The sequence below is a fragment of the Brachyhypopomus gauderio genome, chromosome 1 (assembly GCF_052324685.1).
Source record: "Brachyhypopomus gauderio isolate BG-103 chromosome 1, BGAUD_0.2, whole genome shotgun sequence".
NCBI lineage: Eukaryota > Metazoa > Chordata > Actinopteri > Gymnotiformes > Hypopomidae > Brachyhypopomus > Brachyhypopomus gauderio.
Window position 1 is genome coordinate 46,506,351 of NC_135211.1, and position 11,605 is coordinate 46,517,955.

Here is an 11,605-nt window from a genome sequence, read left to right on the forward strand (position 1 = left end):
CTCTCTCAGTGTGAGCAGGATAGTATTACCATCCCCTATGCTGCAAATCAGGCTGTTCGCACGAGAGCACTTCAGACATCTGGTGCAACGTCCTGGACGGAGAAACGCTCCACACAAACCAATGAGAGATGATGATGCCGCATTAGAAACTACCACACAACACCCTAACAACACGCCAGCACAGCACAACCCGCAAAACCTGAGAGGACTGGAACTGGTTCGTTTCATTTCTATGTACCGGACACTGTTTGCAAAAAAAAAAAAAACCCATCGAACTGGTGAATGTTTTAAAGAGGAGGAACCCATGGGAACAAACGGAGGGTTGAAGGCATGTGTGAAGTTAGAGGGGGACTGGGACGTTTGTTAGCATTTCTCTGTAGCACACATTAGCATGAATTAGCATTGCTGGCACTAATAAGGGAGATCTAAGAGGCATGAACCGATGAGGTTTCCTTTCATCCCTGTGGGATTCTGGGTAATGGAAGGGACCGGTGGAGTTGACATGGACTTCCTCTCGGAAAAATGAGCTGGATTTCTGGGAGAGGCCTGCGGGCAGGACGTCTTTTGTTCCTGCTGCCAGCCTCCCTGTCCGGGGCCTGTGGTAACTCGCACATACTGACAGGAGCTGTGACCTCGGGGGTCACTGTGACCTTGGGGGTCACACATGAAGCCTCTTTTTGCAAGGTATTGATTCTCATTCAGTGTGAGCGTGTGTGTGTGTGTGTGTGTGTGAGTGTGTGAGAGCACATGCAGTGTCCTAGGGCAAAGACTAGCGCAGATAATGTACAGTTCGCCGCTTTGCGTTAACCACCTCTTCATTATCTGCCCCTGATAACCATCAGGAGGGGTTCTGATAGGAACTTGCCCTCATGTACAGGTGATGAGCGGTTACCTGCCTTTCTCCACAAGTGTGGACGGATTAGACAATGAACAGGTGGGGATTCGATACATACCTGCCCTCGTTGACAAGTTCGATGAAGGCTAGACCAGCATTCTTCTGGATGGAGTTCTGCCATTCCTGTAAACACACAGAGCAGTGGGAGTTTACACACACACACCACACAGCCAATAGTTACAATAGGCATAGTTATAGCTACACCCCTCTGAACACATATTTTAAAAAGCATCAGAACACATGTCATGATAATGCTGCACGTACATTAAAAACATGAAAGCACGGAGACACACACACACACACACACAAACGTTTTTCCCGGTACTCATCAGTTATAATCTGGCATTACTGTCATGCAGAAGGATGTTTGTGTTGTGCGGAGGCAGCAATGGTGGAAGACATTGTGCAGGAACCAACACTGATCCTGCTACCATTACCAATTAGAACCACTCTGAACACACACACACACACACACACACACACACACACACACACACACACAAAAGAGAAAGAGAGGGGCAGCAGGAGGGAGAGAGGGATAGGAGAGAGAGAGAGAGAGAGAGAGAGAGAGGGATAGAGGGAGGGAGAGAGTGTGTGTGTGAATGAGAGAGACAGAAAGAGAGGGATGAGAGAGTATGAGAGAGACAGACCAAGAAAAAGAGTGAGGCAGGGACCAGGAAAGAAAGAGCAAAATGTAAGGAATGGTGAAGCCAGGCTTCCCCAGACGTGAGGTCAGAGGTCAGAGGTGGGGGCAGCATGTCGACTACTGCACCCTAGTACTCGATCTGCTCCCTCTCTGCTTGAGAAACAGAACTGTCAGTCCAAACAGGCCTGCAAACCACAACCCCCGTCGCCTTGGAGACGCATCAACTTTTTCCACAGTCGTATCAACATTTCAACACTTTCCATGTGATCCCCGACTGCATGGCAAGGACAGCAGCACCTCGGCCGTGTATGAAGTCTGAACCGTCCAGAAGGTTCCGGAAGGATCCAACAGAAAGAGAAATCACATTTCACAGAATAAAAAGAGTCAGGAGAAGATTTATTAGTAAGGACAGAGATTAGACACGAGGATGATTTGACACTCAGCTGATACTTTCATAACTCTAATAATTTATTTTTAATCACCTTCCTGCTTCTACGGTCATAGAGCGAAACTCAAGATGGAAACAGACACACTGGTTTCATCAAATGGTGCCGTTTCCCCAGGACCAGAGAGAGAGAGGGGAAAGAGACCCAAACCAAAATAAACTACACTTTAACCTGTTAACATGGCAAGTGTCAAAGTGTGTGTGTGTGTGTGTGTGTGTGTGTGTGTGTGTGTGTGTGTGAGTTTTTCAGCTTTCACTCACAATTATAGCTGCTGATATGTAGCAGATCTGTCTCTGTTTTTTAGCAAAAGCTGCTGGGTGTGCGTGGGCAGGGCTTTGAGACTGGTGGGAGGAGCTTTGTGGTGGGGGAGGAGCTTTGGGGTTGGTGGGAGGAGCTTTGGGACTCTTACAGAGAGGGTGATTAAGAACACAATGGAAGAAAACAGTGGATGAGTGGAAAGGAAGACTAGGAATGTAAACTGTGGGTGAAACATTCAAGAAAATAAAGATAAAGATTGGAGGAAACAAACACCATGTAATCGGGGATGAAAAAGAGTGAAAAAGAAGGGAGAAAGAGAAGGAGAGATGGAGGGATGGGAGAATGGGAGATGACATAGGACGATCAGAGATGATACGAGGAGTGGGGGGAGGGATGATTTGATGTAATGGTTAAGGTGTGTGGAACAGAGAGGTGGAGAGACAGATGGAGGGATGGATGGAGGGACAGATGGAGGGATGGATGAAAGAATCAGGGCCCAGGAGTTGCTCTTCCAGGCCTGAAGGCAAACCGGCCCAGAGTCACAGCAAAAACAAAGCTTTGTCTCGGCAAAGGGTTAACAAAAAAAGACACGCAGACAGACATGTTTCCTAGAACACGTGAAAAGACGAAGAGAACGTGTTGTCTGAAACCCAGTGGACGTATTTATTTGCATCAGTTCCCATTTAAAGGCAGATCAGACGTCACAGGCCTCCAGTCCAGACGTCTGAGTGGTCCGTTCTCCAGAGGTCACTGCCCACACCGTCAGGAGAGCGTGCGTGTCGGAAGCTTGCTGCCACTCAGATAAATGTAGCTTCAATGGCTACGGAAAAGCCATCATTCTTTAATTAAAGAAAGCGATGACCCCAATCAAAGAGCCGTAACGATCTCTGAGGAGAGTCGGGACAGCCTCTCTGACACTTATTGGATTTCCAGCGGTCATTCTGGGGCAGCCTGATACGGTTTTATGCCTCCTTATGACCTCTCCCGTCCTGACCTGATGAGAGGATACAAGCGACCATTTGTGACCTCTCAACTTTGACCCCGACCTCAAAGAGGTGCTTCCACCCAACCACCTCTGGGCCTGAAACTATGGCAACCACTCGACCCGATCTATCCAGGTCATCTCCCCAACATCGCACTTCGCTCGCGAATGAGAGCTGAAGACCAAACATGGATCGATTTCACGGAGAGGCCTAGAATGGCGGGGTCTCTTTTTACAGCATCAGATCCTGCTGTTACACACCCGCAAGCAGCTTCAATCTGAGTTATACTGCAGCCAGCATCACTGAAATAACCAATAAATGCTATCTATTCCAGAAACTTCCTCAAGGTTAAAGAGGTCAGAAAGCTGAATCATACTGGTACCAAACTCTGTTGTTCTCTTAGTGCTGATTTACAGTCTGCAGGCTGTGCACTGCAGTCTCCTGGGTCTGACACGGGGTCTTGGGCTACCATCTCCGAGAGTCCTCAGAGATTACCAAGCCATGTCAGACGAGAAAAATATTTATCACTCCGAGATTTATTATATGCAAAATGCACTGCTGCTTCCTCACTGAACAACAGTGTTTGGAATGGAAATCTAACAGCATTACAGAAGCCAAAAGCTACAGAGGTTGAGTGAGGTTATTGAAAAACAAGGGCAATATGGTAGATTTTGAGGCAAAATGGATGTCCATGTTATGTATATCTGTGATATGGAGGACGCAGCATGGAAACACTGAGACCCCCTGCTCCTTGGGGAGGGAGAGAGGGAGAGAGGGAGAGAGGGAGAGAGGGAGGAGGGAGGAGGAGATGGAGTAGACCAGCTTCCTGCTACAGTTCTGATGGAGCTACAGTCCTGCTATGGTTCTGGGGGAGATACAGTGGTGTGCTCATCAACAAACAAACGCATCCTCACACAACACGGAGGGTCAGACAGCGACAGGTTCAAACAAACACAACAGCACCATCGTTAGGTGTGGTGTAACACACACTCACTCCTACCCTCCCACAGACAGACAGGTATCATGTCTTGCTACATAAATAAAGTGCATCAAACACACAGATCACTCAACGTAACAAGCACAGAAATGCACACTAATGATGTTTGAAACTGCACAGTTGGGCAGGCCCAGGTTTGCTTGGTAAGGAGTCGCTGCACGCGTGTTTTGCACCAGGTGACCCGTACTTCCTGTTTGAGGCTTTGTTTAGTCTGATGTGATGATGATTACTAAACCACCTCGTCCTTAACAGCTGCTGATTGGGAAAAGCCTAATTAGCCCCCCAAACTAAAACACCTCTGACACAACACAGACCCACAATGCAACGCAGCAGCCTGCTTCGCCACTGCAGGGCAAGAATACGGGCAGCACACTTGGCTTCTCTCAACAAAAAATAAACAAGTCCATCAGGCGCTACCAGGCCATCAGTTATAATCACAAGTATTTGTTTGTTTTTGGCCGGCAGGGGGATTGAAGTTCAGTTGAAACAGAAGGAATATCCGTCACCCGCGGGAGCTCGAGCCGCGCCCCGAGGCCAGGGGGCGACGTTTACGTTACGGCCGTAGCGTCACGTCACGTGAAGCTCTGGGAAGTGCTTTGATCAGGCAGAAGAGCTCAATATCCAGATTGAATGTGTCAGGAGAGGAAGAGTTAGTGTGAAGAGGCCATGGTACCAAAATAACACCAAAATAACACCAGAAGCCCACAGCCAGAATTCAGAGTCCATGAAAAGAAAACCAGAAATATAAGAAAACAAATACTTTTTTAGGGTGTTTAACAAGCATTTGGTGCACTGATATGATTTATTTCAAATACTGCGAAATGGCTGCACACACACCGCACGCCGCACTCGACTGTGTGTGAACGTCCCCTCGTTGCTACATGCCATAACTGCGCTATTCTATTATTGTGCTGTCCCATGGTTAAACGTTTCCATGGCTACGCAGGTCCACAGTCGCGCTAGTGGGGTTTGAGGTGGCACACCAGTCGCCCTCAATCAGTGGCCCGGTCTGTCAGAGCAGCATCTGGGAGGCTTAATTACCGACGTGACTGGGTGAACACATCTACACACCTCCGCCATGTTCTCAGATGTTATCTAGTCTAGAGTAAATACACACGTCCAACCAGACAGCAGCTGCTGAGGTGATCTTTTTTTTTTGCAGTCACAAAACACAAAGGGAATTAAAGAGAGACAACAAATACATCCTCTCCCCAAACGCAAAGGTTTGTGCTTAAACACACGTTTGTGATTGCTTGTGATGTGTTGGGCTTTGTAGCTTAAAAGAAAAAAAATCCACAGTGAAATCTAAAAACCTCTGGACTTTTTTAAACGACCGAAAATACAGATGTTTCATTTGATTTAAAGACCGCATTAGTGTGTAAACTCAGGCACTGCCTAAAACAGCTTAAATTACACCCAGCTGCATGGCCAGAGGTGACAAGAAGGATAACAACAGGCATAAATCTGTCCTGAGTACAGAGACAATGCAGCTTCATGTCTGGGACGGGTTAGAATGCACCACGCTGACATGATTTTTACCCCTCACTCACATATACAAACATGAAGAAAGAGAGGAGAGAGGAAGAGAGAGAGAGAGAGAGAGAGAGGGATACAGAGAGAGGAACAGCGAGAGTGTGAGAGAGAGAAAGCAGGGCCAACTAAGAATATCTCTGACCAGTCTGAACCAAAAATAAGACCTTTGGAATTTCTGTGAACTCGGGCAGTAGACAAAGTGAAGCTGCTCTCAGGCCCCAGTGTGCAGACAGCAGGGAGAACGAATGCGATCGTTCCCCTTGTCCAGCGGAGCGCCGGGCTGACAGGCCAGCGGTCGGGGAGCGAATTAAAAGACGCTCAGCTTCAGCTCTTCCCCACATGCCAGGGCTCGCACTTCCTGTCCGGAAGAGCCCCTCTCCGGAGCGGAGCGGCCCATGGCAGCAGGGCGCCGGCCGGGTTAAGAACCGCTCGCCGTTTGCTGTGTTTCTCCGGAGCCTCTGTGGAGCGCGGTGCTCAAAGAATGCCGAGAGCAAAGTTATCCCGCGGCCCCAGCCCCAGAGACACGCGTGGGTCACGGCCCAGGACGCGGGGCGGGGGCGGGTTGGGGGGAGCAGCATACAGTCTGGGCCAGAACTTGAACCCTGCATGTGTGTTATGCTACCCAGCAGGCTATGGAGTGGGTGGAGAGAGGGAAGGAGGTGGGGGGAGGAGGCTCTACTCCTCCTTCTGCTCCTCACAGCGTTTGTCCTGCTTATTTTTCACGTGGCTTTTTTCACAGGTAGAAGGAGCCAGGAGAACAGCGCCGAGTCTTAGCAAGAGTCTGAAAGGTCAAAGCCCCAGAGAAACGAAGCCCATGATTGCGGATTAGGTACCTTAAAGCTGGCCAGGAACACCGTACGAACAGTTGGTGCCTTTCCAGTGTCTAAATGTTTATAATTTATCCTCTCTCGATGTAAGCTGGGCGAGTCCCAATCTTGTGGAAAACACACATTCACCACATGCAACCAGAGGTGATGCATCCAGTCCAGAATAGAGATGTCTCCAGTCCAGGAGAGTGATGTCTCCGGCCCCTCCCACTGGACTTTTATTATTTATCTACATGCACTGGATTGGCCTCGGCGGGTCTGAGTGGCCTAGCTGAGTAAGCTTGCCTAGGGAGGGAGGGCGGGGAGACTTGGCCAGAGGGATGTCAATCAAACGCGCATAAAATATCGATACCGTGCTCTGACGGTATGATCAGCAGTTTCTGCTGATCTCTGAGCAATGTAAATACTTTTCATTCAGTGTTGATGTAGACTTAACATATAACATTTAAAAAACAATTCCCATGCTCACTGGGACTATGGCGACTATGTCAATGGCAATTTTCAGGTAAGGATAGAAAAGCGTGTCAACAGTGCAAGTGTATACCACAGATTTGCATTGCTGCTCCTGCAGGGACACGGATCTGCACACCTGGGCCAACTGGGCCTTCCTGTTACTATGCCATTGACAAATCAATATTTTACTTTACGTATCTCTCTCCAATATCTCTACGTCCTCTGCCTGTAGTTGGGGGTTAAACTTCTCTATTGCCAGGCTAAAGGTCAGAGGGGAGTTCATGCCTGCACACACGTTCTACACACAGCCCGTCACAATACAAAATACAATTCATGGTTTTTTCCATTTGTCAGTTGGTTTGGTCCCTCTCAGGTGGTTCTGGTTCTAGAAGCACAGGCATCCACACTGCAGGGCATGGTGCAACCCAGTTGTTCTTCTGCAGGTACCACTGGCATACATCCGTTACACTCTGACTCAAGCACTTCCACTGCTGATTCATTGCCTGATTGTTGGTTTGTTAGCTATTGGTTGGTTGCTTATTCATTAAGGCCAGAATTTAACCATGATGAGAAATTAATCACATTTGGTTCTCTTCGAGACCTCAACAGGTTCTAGAATGCAATAGGCAATGCCATGGCAACAGAGCTGCTCCCATTGTTGCATCATAAATAGAACTTGGGGCCATTCCATTCGCCGAGGTGCTTTTTAGAGGGGCTTGGCTCAAGGGAACAGACAGCGGCTGATCACCCTAAACGGTGAACAGTCGGGCAGAGCCGAAGACAAGCACACCCGGTCTTCGCTCTGAGTGCTTTTACACGTGACGCATTATTTATTAATCAGGGCTTGAAACCTTTTCAAGTGAAACGCAGTAGGTAAATCTTGCAAAGCGTCAGGTCTGGGTGCTTGTCACAGCGGATTAGGCCGACTGAGACAACAAGCCCATTACACGCAGGCCCTGAACGGAAAGACGAGGACTTTCAAAGGTGATCTTCATGTAATATGCAAAGCCTTTCCTGATGCCCCCATCACTCTAAATTACTTAGATGGAGTAGATATCTTGATAGCAGATCTTATATTCTCTCTCCCTGTCTCTGTTCATCTCTGGTGGACAGGATTAAAACGGGCCTTGGGCTTTGGGAAGCCTCCTCCATAACTGAGTTTATTTCCCTCACTCTCCCAGCTCAAAAGGGCAGACAAAGAGACAAGCTCGCGAGTAAATAAATTGCTCTCATAAAATTTTCAAAGACTAACGGTGTAATAGGCCCTTCGCATTTGGCAACTTTAGAGCAGAGACCAGAGGCAGCATGCGCTGCTGTTTAATGTGAAGATATTAGACTCATAGCAGGAAATCTCTCTCTCTCTCACTCTCTCACACACACACACACACACACACACACACACACTCTGATATATTCAGATGTTTACCATTTTCTTAAAACTTTTCTTCATTATTTTTCTCATGGCTGCTTTTTGCACACTTCTTGATTAAGAACCAGTTTCAGGGGAGAGCCTGTGTACTTTAGCCCAGGACCAAACTTACCCTTGCCAAAAGAGTATCAGTCAACAAAGAGAACAACAGCAAATATCCAAATCAATAAACCCACAGCTAAGTGACAAGCAATAAACCACACAAGAGCAAAAGCGCCTGATCAAAATTGATCTTTAATTGGGAATAAAGGGAACTATGTGGATCCCAGACTCATCAAACAACAGTTTAGCATCAGAGTCTCAAAGCTGAGCTGATGTGGCCACACATACATCTGTCCAATCCAGCGTGATTAAAAAGTCCTCAGTGACCCCGACCCTTGATCCCATCACCCCAACTCTACTCTGTCATGCCAAGAGGAAATTCATTAGAAGATTTTCACTGATTGTATCGCACCCTGGCAGATTCTGTCTCAGTCCACATGAGGCATGGGGGGGGGTATATAATCCATCAAATTCACCCCTTCGTCATTTCACTCGAGACTCCCATGCTCCCACTTCCTGTTGACATCTATAGTACTTCCTGTCAGAAGATCTAGTGTGTGTTTCATCACAAAAATCATCCTAAGTCTCTCAAGTCTTCTAAATGAATCAGGAGCATAAAGAAACAAGTGATTAAGTGTAGAAATATAAATGTTAACGTGGGGAGTAAAACAATAACCCCGTTGTTTATTAAAAACTAATTATCGCCGTGCAATCTATTTGGGCGTAAACAACAGCCCGGAGCTCATTTACACCGTCCTCCCTCTCAGCCTCACAGCACCTGCATACCACCAACTTTCCTCAGGAATGAAATTACATTTGCATCAACTGTGGGAGAATTTGGGCCTGGGTGATTAATTGAAGCAATCAGCGACAACAGAGTGCAGGTCTGGCAGCAAGAGCAGGATCGCGCTAGAGCGTGTGCACACACACACACACACACACACACACACACACACACACACACACACACACACACACACACACACACACACACAAGCCCCGATGTAGGAGGACCCTTTGATTAGATTAGCATTACACAACGGTGTGTCAGAAATGACGAATAGGTGCATTAGAGCGTGTCATTTCCCCCCGATGCCGGGTGCCGAGCCCCGAGTGGGGGGCCGCATGCATGCCACTTCCTCGGGGGCTTGACGTACGAGCGAAGGCTGGGTCGGCCCTGCTACCACTCCACTACGGGAGGACAAACGTGAGGAGGGGGTGGGTAGGTGGGGGTTATTTTTAGAAATGTAAACGGTCAATCTCTGTCTGAGAGATAAAACAACTTTGTTCATAAGTGTGTGATGATGAAGGTAGGAAATGCTTCAGGAGCAGTGGATGATGGGAGGTTTGGGAGCGAGGTTCCTCCGCCGGCCTGCTGGCCTCTGTAACAATAATGTGCTGTCAGGCCAAAGGTTTACACACCCAGCTTTTACAGAGTGTGTCATTATGGCGCAAATATCCAAAGCCAAAAGATGTGTGTGGGTGTGTGTATATGTGTCGACAGTTTTTGTGATACATGCAGATCCAAGTGTAATCTGGAGTATGTCATATATGCATCTTAGAGTGTTGGTATTGGTGCGTAGCGTATCTGTGTAGTAGTGTTGGTATTGGTGCGTAGGGTATCGGTGTAGTAGTGTTGGTATTGGTGCGTAGCGTATCGGTGTAGTAGTGTTGGCATTGGTGCGTAGCGTATCGGTGTAGTAGTGTTGGTATTGGTGCGTAGCGTATCGGTGTAGTAGTGTTGGTATTGGTGCGTAGCGTATCGGTGTAGTAGTGTTGGTATTGGTGCAGAGTGTATCGGTGTAATAGTGTTGGTATTGGTGCGTAGCGTATTGGTGTAGTAGTGTTGGTATTGGTGCAGAGCGTATCGGTGTAGTAGTGTTGGTATTGGTGCGTAGGGTATCGTTGTAGTAGTGTTGGTATTGGTGCGTAGCGTATCGGTGTAATTGTGTTGGTATTGGTGCGTAGCGTATCGGTGTAGTAGTGTTGGTATTGGTGCGTAGCGTATCGGTGTAGTAGTGTTGGTATTGGTGCGTAGCGTATCGGTGTAGTAGTGTTGGTATTGGTGCGTAGCGTATCGGTGTAGTAGTGTTGGTATTGGTGCGTAGCGTATCGGTGTAATAGTGTTGGTATTGGTGCGTAGCGTATCGGTGTAATAGTGTTGGTATTGGTGCGTAGCGTATCGGTGTAGTAGTGTTGGTATTGGTGCGTAGGGTATCGGTGTAATAGTGTTGGTATTGGTGCGTAGCGTATCGGTGTAGTAGTGTTGGTATTGGTGCGTAGCGTATCGTGTAATAGTGTTGGTATTGGTGCGTAGCGTATCGGTGTAGTAGTGTTGGTATTGGTGCGTAGCGTATCGGTGTAGTAGTGTTGGTATTGGTGCGTAGCGTATCGGTGTAATAGTGTTGGTATTGGTGCGTAGCGTATCGGTGTAATAGTGTTGGTATTGGTGCGTAGCGTATCGGTGTAATAGTGTTGGTATTGGTGCGTAGCGTATCGGTGTAGTAGTGTTGGTATTGGTGCGTAGCGTATCGTGTAATAGTGTTGGTATTGGTGCGTAGCGTATCGGTGTAATAGTGTTGGTATTGGTGCGTAGGGTATCGGTGTAGTAGTGTTGGTATTGGTGCGTAGCGTATCGGTGTAGTAGTGTTGGTATTGGTGCGTAGCGTATCGGTGTAATAGTGTTGGTATTGGTGCGTAGCGTATCGGTGTAATAGTGTTGGTATTGGTGCGTAGCGTATCGGTGTAGTAGTGTTGGTATTGGTGCGTAGCGTATCGGTGTAATAGTGTTGGTATTGGTGTGTAGCGTATCGGTGTAATTGTGTTGGTATTGGTGCGTAGCGTATCGGTGTAGTAGTGTTGGTATTGGTGCGTAGCGTATCGGTGTAGTAGTGTTGGTATTGGTGCGTAGCGTATTGGTGTAGTAGTGTTGGTATTGGTGCGTAGCGTATCGGTGTAGTAGTGTTGGTATTGGTGCGTAGCGTATCGGTGTAGTAGTGTTGGTATTGGTGCGTAGCGTATCGGTGTAGTAGTGTTGGTATTGGTGCGTAGCGTATCGGTGTAGTAGTGTTGGTATTGGTGCGTAGCGTATCGGTG

General features: G+C 47.7%; 1 protein-coding gene across 1 annotated transcript in view; it reads right to left on the reverse strand.

Moving 5' to 3' along the window:
* Nucleotides 1-11,605, reverse strand: part of lrba (LPS-responsive vesicle trafficking, beach and anchor containing) — a 184,498-nt gene that overhangs the window by 111,639 nt on the left and 61,254 nt on the right. The window contains 2 exon segments of the mRNA XM_076996609.1: nucleotides 954-1,024; nucleotides 2,248-2,391. Coding sequence (XP_076852724.1) covers nucleotides 954-1,024; nucleotides 2,248-2,391 — 215 coding nt within the window.